Source organism: Mauremys reevesii, linkage group 2 (genome assembly GCF_016161935.1).
Source record: "Mauremys reevesii isolate NIE-2019 linkage group 2, ASM1616193v1, whole genome shotgun sequence".
NCBI lineage: Eukaryota > Metazoa > Chordata > Testudines > Geoemydidae > Mauremys > Mauremys reevesii.
Genome location: NC_052624.1, coordinates 20,240,999 through 20,261,510, shown reverse-complemented (window position 1 = coordinate 20,261,510; position 20,512 = coordinate 20,240,999). Strand labels below are relative to the sequence as shown.

Genomic DNA, 20,512 nt, shown 5'->3' with positions numbered 1-20,512 from the left:
ATACAACAATAATCTCTGCCTTCAAAATGTTAAATGATATATTCTGATTTCAAAGGGCAAAAACAAAACAACATTTGTTCTGATAGAGCTCTTTCTAAACAATGGACAGCATCACTTTTTCTTTCTGACTTCTCATGCCCTCATATTAATATTTAAGATGCAATCATAGAAGTGCTGTTGAACTGATAATAAATAAAATTAAGGGTCCAATATTGCAATCAGTTGTGGAAAAATAGTTCCAATAAATATAAGCATCTCCCAGCCCTGTCTGCTCCAGATCAACTCCAACTTCTTTTGGAGCTCTGAGAGGCACCTTCTGAGCCCTCAAAAGAGAAGAGACTGCAGGCAGCTTTTAAACAATTGTGATCCCCATTCCCACGCTAGCCCCCAACAGACTTATAGCTGCTGAGCCCTGCAGACCAGGGAGAGAACAAAGTTGTGAATCTATAGGCAGGACAGACCTATAACATCTTCCATAGTTCAGTGCTATTTGGATGTGAGGTTTGGCTTTGGCCCACTCCTAATTACAGCATGTCCTTCAAAATGGATACATTGCTTTAATGGAAGTGGCTGATTTGGATCCTTCCCTGTTTCACAAGTCTTCGTGTAGTGATCCTTTGGATAGATCTAAAGGTGGAGGGTTGCCCAAATTAATTTTTAGACCAGAACTCCATTCTTTGCTATTTTTAAGAGGGCACTGTCAGGTTAAAAACAATTTTTTTTAAAAAATGTTCTTACTTGCATTAATGACGTAGTTTATTAAAACTGAAACATTGTTCCAAAAGTTTACTTTTCACACAATTTTTACATTTTTCTAACCAGTTTTTAGTCCATATTATCATTTTTTTATTCTCGTGCACTGATTTTTTTTTCTTCCAAAAAACCTGCTTCTACAGAACTTTAAAAAAAAAATCCATAAACACATTTCTGTGAGATAATCACTGGTATAAAACTTTGCTTTTCAGTCCTAAATTTTGGCTGTGGTGTAACTTCCCTACTCTGCTCACATACATTGCAAGTGGGGGCTCAACTCACCCCCCGATGTATACCTGTGGTTTTGTGCCCACTCACTCCTGTGCACACATATTTCCATCATCTGGATAGTCTCATGAAGTAGCGAAGGACTAAAAATACAGAATCCATCTGAATGCATGACAAAAGTTTTCCTTTAACCTTAAATATGGAGAGTAAAATTTTCAAAATCTGAGACTTCAGAGGCTTAATCTCACTGAAGTCTATGGGAGTTTCACACCAGTGCCAAAATTAATTTTGAAAATAGGATACTAGGTGCCTTTGAAAATTTACCCACAATTTTTATCAATTAAAACAATAGCAATCATTGCTATGTTTATGGTTGAAATACAAATGCTCAAAATTACTGGTTAGAAGTTCCTGGCTTTAAAGAATGTTGACAAGAACTATACTAAGGGTACGCCCACACTACCCACCGGATTGGCAGGTGGCGATCGATCTATCGGGGACTGATTTATCGCATCTCATCTAGATGCGATAAATTGATCCTCGAACGCGCTCCCCGTCGATTCTGGAACTCCACCAGGGCGAGAGGCAGAAGCGGAGTCGACGGGGGAGCTGCGGCCGTCGATCCCACGCCGTGAGGATGGGAGCTAAGTTGAACTAAGATACATTGACTTCAGCTACGCTATTCTCGTAGCTGAAGTTGCGTATCTTACATCGACCTCCCCCACAGTGTAGACCAGGCCTCAATGTTCTTTGTAAGACACTCTCAATACCAGAGCTGGCCAGAAAACAGCAACAAATTTTAACAGAAGTCATAGTGAAATTAAGTTCCCATTTCTCATTAAACGTTAATTTTCATTACTAACTAGCTCCATTCAACAGTAATTTATTGTCATTTGGCTTTCCACAGCATCAAAAACCAAAGCCCTCAAAACACGGTACCAAAATTATAACACAGGTGCATAGTAAATGATAAACTCAAACATTGTGTAAGTTACTATATAAATAATACTCTTTATCAGCTCCCTCCTATGCTAAAATTCTTCATGAACATCCTCATTACAACCAAAACTCTGGCACCCAAAATTTTCCCCTTTTAAAAGTAAACCTGAAGAAAGGTTTTTCAGAGCTGTGTGTTGAGAATTAACTATGGAATACTATTGCCAGTGCAAAATGTACAGCTAAATTCCTGAAAAACGGCTCTCTACATTTCCCAATCTATTGTAAAGGAAACATTTCCTTTCCTCCCAACCCTGTGAACTATCAACATAGTCAATACCTACACATGCAATTGGGTATTTATCCACTTCAGTTACTTAAAGCCAAAAAACAGAGAATTAAAATATTATTTCCTCTATAGTACGTGGCACCAAAATTTAATACATTATTTATTATTGGTAGTACTGAACCCCCAATCATGGACCAGGATTCCAGTGTGCTCAAAGCTATACAAACCAACAACATAAGGACAGTCACTGCCCCCAAAAGCTTACAATCCAAGACAAGAGAAAATAAATGGATACAGACAGATAGAGGAGCACAAGGAAACAATGAGACAAAATTGGTCAGCATGACAGACAGTGATCTCAGAACACCAGCAGCCTAATTGTTGTCAAGTTTTTTAAAGGCATCATAGAAAAAGAGAGTTTAGAGAAGGAATTTAAAGGAAGAGAATAAGGTAGTGTTGTCATTGTTTACAGTGAGCTCCCCCCAGTAAAGAAGCAGCACAGGAAAAAGCACAAAGGTGCTTGCTTGAAAATTTAACAAATGGAAAATGAAGACTGGCATCATCAGCCAATCGGAGGCAGGTGTCAACATCTCAACAGCAAATGAGAAATGATATTTCAGGGTGGGGACAGGCTGCTAAGGGCCTTTAAGTGAAGATCGTTCCAACAGCATTCTGAATGGATATGAGTGGGACAGGATTCCATTTGTCAAGGAGAAAATGATGTTGCAGTAATTGAGATATGAGATGATGAGAGCCTGAATGAGAGTTTTAGCTTGAATTGATAGGCAGGTTGTTTCTTAGAGATTTTATGCAGAAAGTGTCTGCAAGATATAGTCTGATGTGAGGACCTAGAGAGAGGTCCAAGTCAAAGATGATGCCCACGTTAGAATCTAGTAACGAGTAGGAAAAGAAACTGAGAACGAGAACTTAACTCAGTATTACATTATGCACCTTTTCTATATGGTATCATTAGGTCACATTGGTTAGAAATGATCACAGCAACAGTTCTGAAATTTAGCAATGTGCCTTGTGTAACCAAAAACCTGCTAATTCCTACACAAATATTTATTTCACATAACTGGCATGATGAAAAAATATTTGCACCCAAACTCTTGAGAATAGTTTCTAAAACCCTAATGCACGATGACTTGTGCATGTGAGTACTTCCATTGGCTTCAATGAGACTAAACTCGTGGTTAAAGCTAAATATGAAATTCAAAGCTTTGCTGGACTGGGATTTAACACAACTAATTCTCTTCTTATTCAACTCTGTAACTACCATTAACATTAATGAGAATTATGCAGGTGCATCAATAATCTAGCTATACAGCCAGTGAGTAAATAAAGTGGCAATATTATTTACATTATAATTAAATAAAAATATTCCCTTCCCTCCAAACTGAGAAAGAAAAACATTAAACTTCCCCAAATTATTCCTCCTTTCTTAAATTTACTTTTTAAAAAAGCTTCCACTGTAAATTATCTTTTTACTCCTAATGTTATGTATTGTACAACAATAATTTTTTTAAAAAAGTTTTCACCTTTCCAAGCATCCTTCCTAGGAAGTAATAGTGTCTGGCATAAGAATCTCCAACGAGCATCTGTGCAGCAGGGTTGGGGTAAAGAAGTCCTTCATTAGTGGTCTTAAAAAATCCCTGGTTAGGGTTAAATCCTGATTTAAGCAGTTCATTCAGAAATTCTCTAAAAATTCCACCACCATCAATACCAGCTTCATCCAGGCCATGTGCGTTAAGTAAATGAACACGAATTCGCTTTTTCAGATCAGGTTCTGGGGGGAAAAAGTTGAAAAGAAAAGTCACATACAAGAACCTATACAAAGTTTGTTTTAGAAAAAAAACACATGCACACTACATTTAGATGTCAGTACAGATATATATAACAGTGTATTGTGCTGTTGCAGAAATCTATTATTGGCTTGAGTTTGAGATGGTTGCATTACTCAAAAGCAGAGAAGTAACTTGTGAATAATACAGCTCATCCCAAATGAATGCTACAAAGACTTCATACCAAACCACCTGGACACACATGCTGTTTATAAAATTTATTTTTTACAGAAAAACGATTGTACACCAGTTTTAGAGAGTGTAACAGTGGCACCATTTTGGGTGTCTCTCCACCTGTAAACCGAGTCTCCCTTCGCGTAGTAAATTCAACGTACTTGTATATGGGCCTCAAAAGCAGAGAGAAATTATAGCAACCTCCATGAATTTTTTGAAATAGCTACTCTTTACGTAATGTTGGGAGTTTAAGACCCAATATCTTCCAATTTAGCAGGTTTAGAAACAAATGCTATGTATCTCACTAGAAAAGAGGATTGTCCAGCTCCTCCACTAGATAAAACATTTTTAGTCCAGATGCATGTTCTGGTTCATGAAATATTGGATTTTAAATCTGTCACTAGTCCAGAACTGAATATTATCCATTCTGCACCTTAGATCTTACTGTAATTTCAGGGGGTGAGGTGTGGAAATTCCGCTTTAGGGAAGCAAAGAAGAAAACATTTTGTGTCTTTTTTTTTTTTTTTTTAAATAAAATGGAAGGCTGCTGTTTGAAAGTTGATCAGAGATTTGGAATATCAGCAGTCATCTCAGGGAGATGATTCATAGGACCAAGTCCAGTTGACAAAGGGCATGAAAAAATATCACATACTGTACACACACACACCCCTGACAGGTGTGGTGTGAGGGTGATACTCACTGATGATGCCCCTTCAAACCTCCTTATCTGTACTCTTCACATTAAGTTCCTGATTCTGCAATTTGTTACAGGTGGATAGACCGCTGCACCCATATACAGCCCCAGTGATGTCTTCACACTTGAAAGCTGGTTGCAAACACCTACATTTTTTTCTTTTTTAAAAGTCTGCCTGAAAGTTTTCTTTCCTCCAAAATTATTCCTGCCCAAAGCAGAGGATGGGCATTATTCAGTCCAGATCCAACACAGGTAGAAGATTTGACATTTAATAACATATAATGGCTGGAAACAGGAGATTTATTCCATTGCACTGGGTAGAGTTCTAATAGGATACATAACACCTGCTCCTAGGCCTGTCTAGATTATAGACCTTAAAAGTACAGGATTAACTAGGTAATTGTCACAGGGATTTCTTACATTTCATTAGCTGTAATTCCTCTGTCCCTCAGAACTGTGGAAAGTTGGGCTCAGGGTATTTAGGGAGCCGGGCTTTACAAGGGAGGGTACAAAATATAGTATCCATTTATTTTTTCCCCTCTAGAAGATTTCAGAAATCATTTTTCTATAAAACGTATAGCGTATATATAAAGCACAATCAAGCGGGAAGGAGGATATAAACTTTTTTTATCAGCACTTGTTTGGGCCAACTCGTGTCACTCTGTTGTTGATCAATGTGACCAATACCAAACAAATGCTGATAAAACTATTTCATTGCAATACATACTGTATATAGCACATCATATATGTAGGTAATATTCATGGGATTAAATTGCAGTATCTTGTAATAAATGCCAGCTTCACATGCATTCTGCCCAATAGTTCATCTCACTGGAACTAGTGCTAAGATTCCAGTTCTCTGAGCAACTTCACTCAGCTACTTTAAAAAAAATCCACTAGTCAGAAAAATGTTTTCTGCTTTCTCCCACTACAGAATGCCCTCTTCCACAAAGTCATACTGGCCTGAGACATAGAATGGGCAAGGTTCAGCTTGGTACCAATGACAGTTGTAAGGTCCAATACTTTATGACTATTCAGCAATAGAAAAGGGAGTGTTATACCACTGAGAAGAGGAACTTCTCAGTGTCAGTGACATACATTACTTGTCAGGAAGTTAATTAAGCTATTAAGCATTACATTTCATATATGCAAATGTTGTTTTGAGTCAGAGATTTTTTTTTAATTATTAGTTATAATTTCTCTCTTCCTGTGAGTCCTATACAGTTGGACTTACAGTCAGTATGTATCTGGCTTACAGGTGGAGGATAAAAAATGGTCCCAGTAAAATTTTTAGAAACTCAAACAATTCTAAAATAGTTTTTCCATAACACATGTGATGACATCTACAGTATACATGTAGGTGTGGTATGGGGTAAGGATTTTATCAACACTTGTTTGATGTGGCCTGCATAAATCATGACTTTGCCACTCATGATCTTGAGGCAGTCCTACTAATACATATAAAGGGGTCTTTGTCTCCAAAATCTCAATTCCATTCCACTCCACTCCTATTTTTTAAAATGATCTAGACTGAGTAAGGTACCACTGAAGCATTAATTTATAATGATTCTCTTTTACTTGAGTGCATGTGGAAAAACTGGCTGCCTTCTTCCAAAATCAATGCCCATTGCTCTTTTGTGATCTCTTTTCCTATTGATCACTTCTAAGACCTCATCTATGTGCACTCAATCTTCCAGGTCCATTTTAATCAATTCAGTCTATGATCCTGAAACTATCCCTGTTACAGTTTCTAGGAATTTCTTCTTTTCTATACTACTCACTGTATCTGAACCACCCTGGATCTAACTAGAACTATTCCATACAACTATACTGACTCAAAAAATAAACAGTGAAATATATAATGTATGTATGTTTATCACCCACTATAGCTGCTGTTGATTAAACCAGATTCCTCATGTACAGGGTTTGGACTGAAACCGAACAGTATTCACATATGTGTGTGTATATATATATTTAATATTTAAATACTGTTAAGTGTGTATATATATATATATATATATATATATATATATACACACACACACACACACACTTTAAATACTGTTCAGTTTCAGTCCAAACCCTGTACATGTGGAAACTGGTTTAATCAACAGAAACTATAGTGGGCGATAAATAAATAAATAAATCGAGAGAGAGAGAGAGAGAGAGAGATTTAATTATGTGTATATATAGATATATATACACACAGAGAGAGAGTGCGCGCAAGCACAAACATTTTCCTCCTCCTATTGTGAAAGGGGAAGGGTATGTGAGGGGGTGTGTGGAAAACAGTCTATACGCAGCATGTAAACATTTATTCTGTGTTTGGAATGTATCTATATCTGGCATGGAGGGATAATCTCGGGGAGGGGAGGGAGAGTGTCAAAGGATAGTTCAAACTCCATGCTCATTCTGTGTCTTCAATGAGATTACCAACAAGTGTGTTAGTTGATAATACATGTGACGATAGTTTGGGGATAGAGACTCTTGTCCATCTGGAAATGGATGAAGACCATTGAGTCATTTCATATAGGTCAAACAGCCAACATCAGTAACAGCATTTGGTCACTTCTGATGTAGTAATCTGAGCTTGTAAATTAGAGGTGGAAAACTTCATACCATTACTAGAACCCCTTAGTGTAAATGGCTTTTAGTCTCATTTGACACATATACAATGACCTTTAAAATGAAAACAGGTTATACATGTATGGAAGGGAAAGCAACAATATGTAGACTTACTTGCCCTTTTATCCACAGAACTCAAAACACTTTTAAAAAAAGAGCATACAGTAATAGAGCGGAGCAGAGAGTGGGGAAAAAAAATCTGCAAATATTAGTTCAGATTCAAAAATAAAGTTTGGTTTGACTCTGCTCTTGAACCTTCCTGTTTGCACTCTGTGACCGTATGAGAACTGAAGCTTTAACAGAGTGAATACTTGCAAAAAGCTCACTTGAGGCTTGAATAAACAAGCACATGCTAAAAGCAAATTTTAAATTATGTTTGTAAAAATTCACAATTCATGCTATGTTGATTAGTTACATAAGCTACTTAGTCAGAAAAAATATGTGACTTATGTAATAATCAACCCAGTGTGAATTGTGAACATTCATAACAACCCGTCTGAACAATTTGCAGACCAAGATTTATTTGCTGAAAAAAATTACAATTTTGAATAAAAACATTTGAAAAATTCATATTTTCCTTCCTTTCTTTTCCTGTTTGTAAAGTTCAATCATTTTTTAACCAACTACTCCCAGAACTCTAGTATCATCTCCATTTTTGCAAAGGCACACTGAAGTTATGTGACTTGCAGAAGGTCACATGCATCTTGAGTATATGACATCCAGGGACAGAATTCAGGTCTCAAGTACCAGTTCTGTGACAAATCCATTTTTAACCACCACCACCACATCAAAGGTTAATAAATGCACACAAAAAATATACAAGATAATTCACCTTCTGTTCCTACAGCAAATATAATCAACAATTGGACCACACATCAGATAATACAGGAGTGCTTGTCGTATGTTGCCATATTGTGAACCTCTTCTTAAAACAGAGAGGCTATCATGGATACACCACAGACCCAACATTCAGTACCACATTTTCCCTGAAGCAACTATAAAAATCTAGTTACAAGAAAGAGTAATATTAGGACTATATTAAGGCAACCAACTGAAGACAATCATGTAATAAAATACAGTACATTTCCCTTTCCTTTTAAGCATGAAAAAGATCTACCAAAGAGTCAGTGTTTAAGATTAATTTAGTATCTTTGAAGTTATAAAAGTTTAAATCTAGCAAAGCAGATCTCTCTCCCCCACAGATTAATTCAAATTTAGTGGAGTTTAAAACATTATGGGGCTGTGAAGCACTTCAGTTTTGTCTCTCTCTCACTTGTAAGTGCCAGGGATCTCAGAGTTCGGGATACCCCTTCTTTTTATTTTTATTTTTTTAAACCTTCCAGTCAGGTAAAGGCAAATATATAATTATATGGTGAGATTTATACAATCAACCAATACTATTTTTAGTATATTGTAGAACTTTAATGCAAACATACCATTTTCAGGGGAAAGTTTGTCATAAGCATCTTCATAAATATAATTTCTTCGGATAGTGACATTAATTCCATCCAGAAATGGACCATCTCCTTGAACTTCCTGTTTATCTGCATAAATCAGTCTTTGAAAGATCTGATAAAAAGTAGAAAAAGAAATCAAATAATCATACTGAAATCTGCATTTTCAGTAAACGGGGTTACCTTATTAGTAATTATTGTTCTGCAACAGTTGCTTCTGTGCATTCGCATGTATGAGATTTGGTGCCTCTAGTGGCCATTTATGGAACCACTATACCATACCTGCTAAGGGGAGGTGGGGGAGGGGGGGAGAAGAGCACTCTTGAGCTAAGACAACATAATGAATTCCATCTGCCTAATGGAGTGCACCCTGCACACCCTGACAATCTCAATTGCTTCTGCCTAGCTGGCAAAATTCTGACATACGAAGAACTCCACGGCAGAGGGGAAAGTGATGAGTAGTCTGAATGTACAGAGGCAACTCTCAAAAAACAAGAGTTACTAGTAAGTAACCCTTCCTTGTTCAAGGACCTCTGTGCCGCCTCACTTATAGGAGATTAGCAAGCAGTGCCCCCAAGAGAGGATGGTAGGCAAGGATTAGAGGCAAAAATGGACTGTAGCACCACTTTACCAAACCGATGCCAAGTCCAATTAATAACACTTAGTGAAAGTATGACCAGAACTCAGTGTTGCTGCTTGGCAAATCTCTACAATAGGAACCTGTCTCAAACAAGCTAGAGAGTCCGCCATAGCCTTAATGGAGTGTTTTTAAGACAAGTGGTACTGGTTTTCTGGCTACAGTATAACAATACTCAATACACCTCTTAATCCAGGGGGGGAGAGGGCAGGGCGATTTGTTTACTAAAAGGTTCTGCCTTACACATTTCCGTATGGCAACAATCAATGTTAGAGTATTTTAAGGGCTTAGTCCTGTCCAGATAATAGCACAGAGCCCTTTTCATATCTAAGCTGGACTCTCTGGGTAAGCATGGTTTCTGGAGAAGGAAACAGGGAGGGAGACATACTGCAACAGATGAAAGTTGATACCACCTTCAGCATCAAGCTGGGTGAGATCTCAAAATGACTTTGTCTTTATGTACTACTGTAAATGTTAGAAAGGCCAACAAGCCACTGAGCTTGTTAACCCTCCTAGCAGAAGTAATATCTATTAAAAATGCTGTTTTGACAGAGAGGTATCTATGGAAGCTTGAGACAGGGGCTCACAGAGTAGAACTACCAGCAGTTAAAACCCTGGTCATATCCCTGGCCAGAAAGGTCCTTTTGTGCTAGGAAAGGCATTAACCATCTCTTAAGAAACCTGGAGACTGTGGAATGAAAGAATAAAGACTTGTCAAACAAAACAGTAAGAGGCAGAAACAGCAGCTTAATGAACCTTCATGGAAACTATTGCTAAACCTTGTGATCTGAAATACAAGAGATACTCCAATGGCTGGGGCTCCTTCGCATGATGGGGTTAACTCATTACTTTTCACCCAGCACATAAACCATGTTCCATTTTAGTTCTTTCATGACTAACAGTAGTGCTTGAACACTCCTAACTTCCATGGATCTTGTGTGTTCACTATCTTTGGTTTTTCTGGTGAAGAATCCTCCTTTATTGTTTAGAGAGGAGGTCTGGGCACGGAGGAAGATGAACGGATGATTCTGTGATTAGCTGGAGAAGATCTGTAAATCAATGTTGCCTAAGCCACATTAGTGCTATCAGTAGGATACCAGTTCTGTCCTCTCAGATTTCCTTATGATTCTGGGTATCAAGGGAATGGGATGGAAGACAGATGACTGCTTCAATACAGAAGGAATGCATCCAATAAAGATTTCTTGTCACTTTAAGTCCTTGTCCAGGACAGATGACACTTGGCATTCTGACTAGACATGAATACTTTGATTAGAGGTTGACCTCACCCGAGTAAGAGTAAAGACACTCCTAACTGGTTTAGGGACCATTTGTGTTTGTTATAAGAGTTCATGCTGAGTGCATCTGCATGTATACTTTCCTTTTCTGCTATGTGTGCTGCTAGTGGGTGAATGTGATGATGAATACATCACAGCCATAGCTTCCTTGCCTCCATAGATGAAGTTGAGAATGTGCTCCCCATTTGTTGATGCACTACATGGCCATGGTACTGTCTGTGAGCACCTGTACTATGTGATGTATGGACAGCCACAAGGGCTTTAGAACCCATCTTACAGACCTGTTCTTCAATACATTGGTGTAGAATCTGGATTCCCAAGTGTTCCAGTGGCCACATGCACGAAAACCCAAAGTGCAGGCTTCTGTGGTGACTGTAACAGTAGGGGATGGAGGAGTGAATTTTCTCTGCTCTACCATCAATGAAGTTGTTGAAGCACCTGCAGGAACAAGATCAGCTTCCTTTTCAGACTGTGTACATTGGATCATCCAAGTTTACTATTAATACTGGTATGAAGCAAGGCTGCATATTAGCACTCAATGGCTTTGGTATTTTCTTCTCTATTCTTCTTAAGTACGTTTTTGGAAATGATCCATCCGGCGTACTAGTTGAATCAATGATGGAAGGCAGCTTGTTTAACATCAGACAATTCCAGAGCAGAAAGCATGTCATCCAGCTTACTATTCAGGATCTGCCTCTCTCAGGTGACACTGTATTCATCTCCAATTCACCTGATGAACTGCAGGTCATGGTGAACAAGTTTTCTGATGCATGTACCAAGTTTGGCACAGTAATCAGTATAAAAAAAAACAGTTGTCATGTGACAAGGTACCAACATTCCACCTAAAATCTGTGTCAATAATGAAGCTCTGGACAACGTGGATCACTTCTGCTATCTTGGCTCACCTAACCTTGATAGGGAACTTGATATAAGAATTGGCAAAGCTTCTGTTACCAAAGGCAAACTTAACCTCATGTGTTTGGAACAACAAATTGCTAACCTTGAATACAAATGCATCTGTTTATCAGGCTTGTGTCCTTAGTACCCTCTTTTATGTCTTTTATGAAAGCTGGGTTACCTACTCCAAGCAGGAGTGCTGACTGAACAGTTTCCACTTCTCAGAAAAATCCTTAGTTACTTGTTACTGATGGATCACCGATAACAAGACCCTTAAGAGAACTGGAATACAGTCTATGCTGAATGTTCACAGGCTTTGCTGGTTAGGACATGTGGAGTGCATGCCTCAAGATCGTCTGCTGAAAGCTGTGGTTTATGGTCAACCTAAGAACTGCCTGCAATGCAGAGGAAGGTCAAACCTCTGATACAGCGATAAGGTCAAGCAAGTCCTCAAGAAATTCAGCATTCCCACTGACAATTGGGATAATCCTGCCAATAATTTTTCAGTTTGGCGAAGCCATGTTAAGACTGGTGTGGTCACTTCAAAGAACCATCAGAGAGCCCAGGCTGAGGCCCTCAGGTGAGCCAGAAAGCAGAGTATGCTTCAACTTCCACATGGTGAGTGGACCTGTAACCACATGGGAAGCTTTGCCATTTGTGCATTGAGCTCTTTTCCCATACCACTGCTAAGCATTGACAGACCAACTTTGTCGCATCTTCTTTCATCTTCAAGATGTTGGACAGCCATGTACTGGATGTGCAATGAGACGCTATTTAGTGTTGATGGTAAAAACAGAGGATAAGGCCAAACGTCCTTTGCTGGATTGAGAATAGGAAAAGCAAAATGTCTTTTTTCAGTGCTTGCATGATGTTGAAAAGGGGATCAGACTGTCTGAAATTCCACAGTGTAACTGAAGGATATTAGCCATTCTCCCCATCAACTCCTGAAATAATTTCTGGTCATCAGGAGGGGAGATGGACAAAGTCCCCATTTCATCTTCAAGTAATGTATATTCCGCTATAGGAAATTGCTCCATTTCCTCTGGGCATCTCCTCCCCATTGTCAATCTTCTTGAGGAGGCAATAGTGCCGGTCGTATCTGTGCCAAATGAAATATGGGTGTTCTTGAATGTAGCGGTGCCTGAGGTGAGTCAGCTATCAGGAAAACTCTCAAGCCTTGACTGAGCTGCTTCAGTGCCCGAAGGGACATTGGTGTCTACATTCTCATTAGTGCTGAAGTTAGTGCCATGCTAGTTTTGGCAGCCTTGAGCAAAACTTTCACTGGCTCCTGAATGTGGGGCCACATTAATAACTGAAGAGATCCCTTCATAAGATCTTTCAGACATATGGAGTTTTTGTGGAGGGAAGTCAGCTGGGCTTTCTGGAGCAAATTGGAGGAGTTAGCATATTCAATTCCAAGGGAATTCCATGCTCCTGAAGGATGTTCTGGATCAATACTGGCAATGAATATTGAAGTACAGAGTCAAAATGCAAAGGTGTAGCCAAAAGCTTTGATAAACAAACCTCAGCCATGAGAGAGGAGTCAATGGTGCTAGAGACATGCATGCCAGAGAGGTGTCCAAGTCACTCAGCATTGTGGCATCAAGCTGAGGAGGAGTGTGTATTAGAAGCAGTGTTGAGACTGGTAAAGCATCTCCAAAAATTATATGAATCAGAGGAGAATGAAAACAATGCTTCCTCCCTTGTTCTTCTCCTTGGGCCCCGTCTGCAGATCAGAATACTTCCTCTTTTCCTTTCTTTTCCCCAAAACAGGGGCTTTAAGGTATCTGTAAGCGTGACTCTCTCTCGTGATGTCAAACTTTGCCAACTCCAAGGACAGTGAGGGAGTCTTCAGTGTCATCGCAGACTGAGGTGATTGAGCAATCTGTTTTGACAAGAGCCTGCAGTCCTGGATAGTGCTGGGCCAGGGGTCAGTTCCAGTAAGTGTTTGCCTCAGGGAGGTCAACCTCAGCCCCAACAAAGAGGGCTGCACAGAGGTCTCTTTACAGTAGGCCTCAGCAAACAGGCACACCTTGAAACTCCTGAGGGAGCACAAGAATGGTCTGGCTAATGGCTCACAGTTGCCTAGTGAGCCTGCAGTCTTAACTGTCTGTCCTTCCTCAACCAAGGAGTAAAGGCATGGCAAACGGGACACTGGCATGCTCAGTGAGCCTTTCCCAGGAACACTAGGCACCAAACATGTGCATCTGTCTCTCGAAAGGTTGCTGAGCAGGATGCACAACTTTTGGACCCAACATAACTGCAGGATAAATGAAGGCAAGTAGCCTCAACTACCCTAACTATACCATGTGTAACTAACTAACTAATTATAGATGATATATTAGGCTAATTAGCTCACAGACACAAGTAGTAGTTCCATTTAGCTTTCAGCAGTGGCAGAGAAGAAACTTGGGTGGTCATGGCGGTAGGGGTAATATTCCCTTATATGGACAGAGCTGATCATCATAATGTGAGAGCATTCTGGCACCCTTAGGAGGCATGGCTTTGTTACCCAGTTCCACAGCTCAACACTAAAGGAGTTAATCCTGTAAGTGGAAATGCACAGAGGCCCCTGAAGAACATCAAACAAACTGGGACTGGATTACTCAAGTCCTAGCTGTACAGAATGTATTATGTTATGATGCAATACTGAAAGCCACTGAACAATAATCTCAAGTGATATAATCACAACAGGATGTTGAATGGTTTGGAAAAAATACCTATCAGAACTTGCATTATCACAGTGCCATGCTATATGAATAGGTTTTAAATAATTTTTTTTCTCTACTGTTTCCAATTTCTGATACAAGCCTAAAAATACACATTCTTTTTCTACCAAATTTGTCACTGTCCTTTCAGTAAACATTGATTTATTTCCCCCATGAAACTATTTTTCATTTCCTTGATGGTGCTGGTACACAATGATTCCAACACAATTCTGGGAATAGTCTGTTAATTAACTGATGCTGTAGAGCCAACAGAAGCAGCTCAGAAATTGTTTCTAGGGGTAATGTCACAATGGTAGCATTGTGGGATTTGAAAAAAACACGGTCCTCAAAAGTATACACTTAAGATCCAGAATGCATTCATAACCAAATTATAAACAACATATGGAATTGAAAGTCACATTTTTCCTATACAGTAATTAAGTGTTCCTTTAAGTCAGGGGTCCCCAACGTGGTGCCCGCGGGTGCCATGGCGCCCGTGGGGGCATCTAAATGCACCTGCGTTCTTGGCCAGCGGTCAAGCATCCGCCGAAATGCCGCCGAATTTCTACGGCATTTCGGTGGCGATGCCTCTCAATGACGCCGCTTGCTGCTGATAACCATGTCATCGAGAGGCGTTGCCGCTGAATTTCGGCGGCATTTCGGTGGCAACACCTCTCGATGACGCTGCTTGCCAACAAGCGACATCATCGAGAGGTGTCGCCGCCGAAATGCCGCAGAAATTCGGCAGCATTTCAGCGGATGCTCAACCACCGCCACGGTCCTTTGCCTGGTGCCTGCCAGATAAAAAGGTTGGGGACCACTGCTTTAAGTCCAACTACCATTGAATGCAGAAACTTAACTTCTGGGCATTATTTCCCCAAAATGACTCATTCATATTGTACTGGGTTAATGAGTACACTGTATATGAGAATCTTGGACCCTTCAATAAGATCCAAGTAGATGCACTGTGCATCTACTTGGAGCTCCACTAACTGCAATGGGGTTTAGTGTTGGTGCAGAGGTCCACCCACATAGATCCAATTGCAGAATCTGGACCTATGCTTGCTTATTATACGGCATTATCATTTCTCAAGTGATGTTAGCATAGTTTGTCCTTCTAAGTAAGGAAAAACGATTCTAAAACATTGTAAAAAGGGAAAATAAATTGAAAGACATAACAGTAAATCTTGCCCAGCATCTTCTGCATTGTAGTGGCCATGCAAATACTGGGGACAAACAAGGGCAACATGGCCTGATTCTTCACTGGATAGAGGGATGATCTGAGGTCTGACTCCCCACATAGTTGAACTCACTGTATTACATTTACTATAAGATCCTCAAAATACACAAAAAATAAAAAAAATTAAATACCTTTACTCTTTCCTCAAAAGGAACTACAAAAGGTAGCTCCGTCAGAATTGCAAGTTGTCGCTCCTCAGACACAGAAAGAGGTGCTGGCTCCAAACCCACTTAAAAATATGAACAAAGAGTTTATCAATTTTGGTAAAAAACTGCTTTTCTAATAGTGTTTACCTTGTCAAAATAAATTCATAATTTGCATTCAGTCAAAAAACTACACACATGAAGACGACAACTGATTTAGTGGAAGTGAAGTAGCCAGCTGTAAGTTGGCTTCTCATGAGCCTTACCTTCCTAAAATACTGCAATTTCTACCAGTAAAGTGAAAATTGAGCAATTAAAACTTACTGCATACAAGTATATAGAAATGATATGCTATTGTGCTTTTTAATCTTATTTAGAAAAATCATGTTTTCTGCTTTTCTAGATGTTGTTTAATACAACAGAAAAATAAAATTTTAAATATTAGAATCTTATCAGCTAATTAAGGGAAGGTTGTAATTATTATTTGCATTAAAGGAGCACTCAAAGGCCCTATCACACTGACCAAAGGGCTCCATTTCCCACAGTAATTTCATGTACTTAGCTTTCAACCATGGAATCTGTTTTTGTCCTGCACACCAATTTTGGCATGACAGTCTAGTGCATGACAGCCAAAACCCAATCAAGTCAACTCATTTATTTCAATAGGCTTGGAAAGTGCAAAAAAAGACATCTGTCCTGTGATCAAATTAAATTTCAGTCCCCATGGAAAGGTGAAGGAAACATCAGAAAGCTACATTAGCTGCTTGAGTGAACAGCAAGGAGAAAATAGCCAAAGAGCATAAGGAGTTAAAGGAAAAGGCTCCCACTCCAAGATAGTCTCAAACCACGATGCAACTCTTTTGGAACTTTCTAGGTGTATCCCATAAGGAGGTATTTAAGAAATAGTTCCCATTTGGGTTTTGAATACTTAAAGTATATCATCTTAATTTTCTTGCTATTAAATCAGGTTAAGTCAGCTGGGCACATGCCTCATACTACAGCAAACAAATTCAAGTGCAGCATGAGACATGAAACCAACACAAGATGCTATGGGCTATATTAACCTCCTTGATTGTGTAGATGGAGATTCATCTAGCTACAGACCGAATACCAGATAATAAAGCCCCAGACATTTTCACTTTCTTGCTTATCAGAGCCAGAAAAAAGTTGCCCCACAGGCAAGGCCAGGCTGTCTGCAGACAAAGTAGGAAAAAAAATAAAAATAAAGCTGAAGTAAATAGTACATGTAACTAATGGGGCCAAGGAGATTACACTGGCATTTGCAATCTTTCCTTTGGCATCTGTTTATGGGGTGGTGATGCTTGGCTGCCCTTCTGCAGCGAAGCACCACATCAATGATCATTATCAAAGGGTGCTGTACTTTAAATTTCCCAAATCATTTCTAAGTAGAGTTATTTTAGGTACTGATTTAGTGTGACATGACCCCACATATTAGTATATTTGATGAATATTCACTTTTGGCAAATCTCTGCGTTGCAAGCCCCTGGAATTTTTGATAAAGTGCTTCCTTGAGGTTACTTAGTTTCTTAGTAAACATTTTTAATTAAAGTCAATGTATGCTGCCTCTTAAGCTAAGGGTTAAAAGCATTTTAAACAGAAAGTGCATGTACAGCAAAGGTAAACCACTATCCAACTTCGACAGTTCAATTATTCTGGTCAATTAGTCAATTTTATCTGCATTTCTCCATCAAGGTTTCCATCTTTAAAAAGAAATATTGGATGGAGTCATCAATACACAGTGCATTTATAACTCAAGAGTCTGCCATTTAAGTAAATGAAAAAGCACAAATAAACACTACCATATGTGATTCAGCAGTACTTTCACATTAATTGACTTTATCCCATATGGAGTCAAGTGGATTAAACAGATCCTACGTATATTGTTAAATGCTTGTTTTCACACAATCACGTAGATCACACCTTTCTTCATCAGTGAATTTTGTGGTCATGAAGGGTGCCAGACTGACATCCCTGGAGGCTGAAGCACTTTATTTAGCTAAAGGAGGAGGACAGCACAGGCAACTGCAGCATGAGTTTCCTCACACACATGCCTTATCCTGGACCTGGACAGGTCACTTGCAAAGAAGACGGGTAGTTCACATCACCCTGATATTCAGACTGTCCCAAACAAGCAGCTATAAATTCTCTAGGCAATGTGGACGGATGTGGTGATGGATGGAGGGTCACAAGAAAAGTTACCAATGGCAAAGCAAACATTGTATAAAGCTAACAACAACGACTCATGGTACAATATTGTCTTGGTCATTTCTACCAGAGCTTAGCCTAAGTTTTGCATTTTTTGATAGTTATTTAGTGGAGTTAAGATGCAAAAGGATAATGATTGTGTCTTGAAACTCTGTTTTGCTGAAAGCAATATTGATGCTTCTGGTCACAAGTGCTTTGGAAAAACACCGACTCAGACCAAGGTGGAGCTTCTGGAACAGGATGTGCCAGTTTACAGACCTGAGCTTCCTGTACTGAGAGTTGACTCCCAGGACACAGTGCTTGCTTTGGCACAAAAAGTGCTCCAACTGTGCAGAAAGTACACTACCTTCTGGCAGAGAATGAGAGCAATGTTCCTAATGCAATACTGTGGGCTTTAATGTCAGACTTACTCCTTCCATCTACACACACATTACACTGACCCAGGGTCCCAGCGTAGACAGAGCCCCTCAAAACTCCGGTCCTGGGAGTCTTCCAAAAAGCATCCCATAATCCCATGGCCCAACTTCTTTTGTCCTCTCTATCCCAAGCATCTTGAATCTACTCCACTGAAAACAGAACCACCCTCCTTGGTGTACTGCTGCAGCTCAGTGAGTCAGCACTTAACACTTCCATTGTCTTCTGATTACCAAGCTGCAAACACACCATCAGAGAGCCTTATGGTCAGTCTCCATTACAAACGCAGAACAAGCCTTTTGCAAAGTGGTCATGGGAACACAGCCTGATTTTGGTAAATCTCTGGTGCAAAGCCAGCAAAGCTGTGGACTTTAGAAAGGGTACCAGGAATGACCACACATACTAACACATAACAAAAAAACTGGCAGCTGCCTAGGGCAGGGAGCAGATTAAGCAGCTCTAGAACAAGTACCAGAAAACCAGGGACCAGAACTGCACCTCAGGCAACTTGCTAAAATCATTCCTATTTAGTGAGGAGTTTGACCTGGTACTGGACACTGCACCAAGCACAGAGCCAACAGTGGTGCATGATGACCGGGATGGTACCCTGTTGGCCCCTAAATCCAACATGGAGACTGATGGGAGCAAGCAGCAGGCACCAATTGGGGACTATGAAGTCACTCTGTTGCTGAAACTGGTCCCAGAGCAGGCTTTGGAACATGAGGAGCAGCAGCACATTCTGGGTCCATGCTTGGAAGAGCAGTTTGATGCACCCCTTGAGGAACAACCTGCTGCTGAGCCTGCAACAGACTCAGGGTACGTCTACACTACGGGATTATTCCGAATTTACATAAACCGGTTTAACAAAACAGATTGTATAAAATCGAGTGCGCGCGGCCACACTAAACACATTAAATCGGTGGTGTGCGTCCACGGTCCGAGGCTAGCGTCGATTTCTGGAGCATTGCACTGTGGGTAGCTATTCCGTAGCTATCCCATAGTTCCCGCAGCCTCCCCCCCCCTTTGAATTTCCGGGTTGAGATCCCAGTGCCTGATGCGGCAAAAATCATTGTCGCGGGTGGTTCTGGGTAAATGTCGTCAGTCACTCCTTCCGCTGGGAAAGCAACGGCAGACAAGCATTTCATGCCTTTTTTTCACTGGATTGCCCTGGAAGATGCCATAGCATGGCAATCATGGAGCCTGTTTCGCCTTTTGTGACTGTCACCGTATGTGTACTAGATGCCGCTCGCAGAGGCGATTCAGCAGTGCTATACAGCTGCATGCTTTTGCTTTTGCATGATAGCAGAGATGGTTATCAGCCATATTGTACCATCTACCATACCATAAATTGGTAATAAGATGGGCATGGCTACCAGTCCTTTTGCACTGTTCCATTTGCTGCTGTCATAAGTGCCCCTGGCTGCTCTTAGCCAGGGGCGCAAAGCAAAATTGGGAATGACTCCTGAGTCAATCCCTCCTTTTGATATCTAAAAATAGAATCAGTCCTGCCTAGAATATGGGCAAGTGTACTAGAGAACCACTGTATCAGAGAACCAGAGAGCACAGCTGCTCTGTGTCAGATCCTGCATAGATTATGAGCTGTATGCTATTCACAGGGGGTGCTCCTGCAACAACCCCACCTGTTCATTCCATTCTTCCCCAGCCTTCCTGGGCTACCATAGCATTGTCCCCAACTTGTGTGATGAAGTAATAAAGAATGCAGGAATACTTGTTAGTGAGAAATGAGTGGAAGGCAGCCTCCAGTTGCTATGATAGTCCACATAGGACATTAAGGAGTGTGGAGGAGAGGAGCCCAGCATCCTGCTGCTAGTCCAGGGGCAATTGAATCTTTTCTTTACACATGAAGGGTGGGGGCTGATGAAGCTCAGCCCCCTGTTGCTATGATGATGATGGTTATCAGCCATATTGTACCATCTACCAGGAAAAATTAGGGC

General features: G+C 40.2%; 1 protein-coding gene across 3 annotated transcripts in view; it reads right to left on the bottom strand.

The window, feature by feature from the left end:
• UBE3C (ubiquitin protein ligase E3C) overlaps nucleotides 1-20,512 on the bottom strand; it is a 179,208-nt gene that overhangs the window by 53,801 nt on the left and 104,895 nt on the right. For all 3 annotated transcript variants that reach the window (XM_039524161.1, XM_039524160.1, XM_039524159.1), the window contains exons 16-18: nucleotides 15,906-16,003; nucleotides 8,980-9,112; nucleotides 3,748-3,995 (exon numbers count right to left, since the gene is read on the bottom strand). In XM_039524161.1, coding sequence (XP_039380095.1) covers nucleotides 3,748-3,995; nucleotides 8,980-9,112; nucleotides 15,906-16,003 — 479 coding nt within the window. The remainder of the gene's footprint in view (nucleotides 1-3,747; nucleotides 3,996-8,979; nucleotides 9,113-15,905; nucleotides 16,004-20,512) is intronic.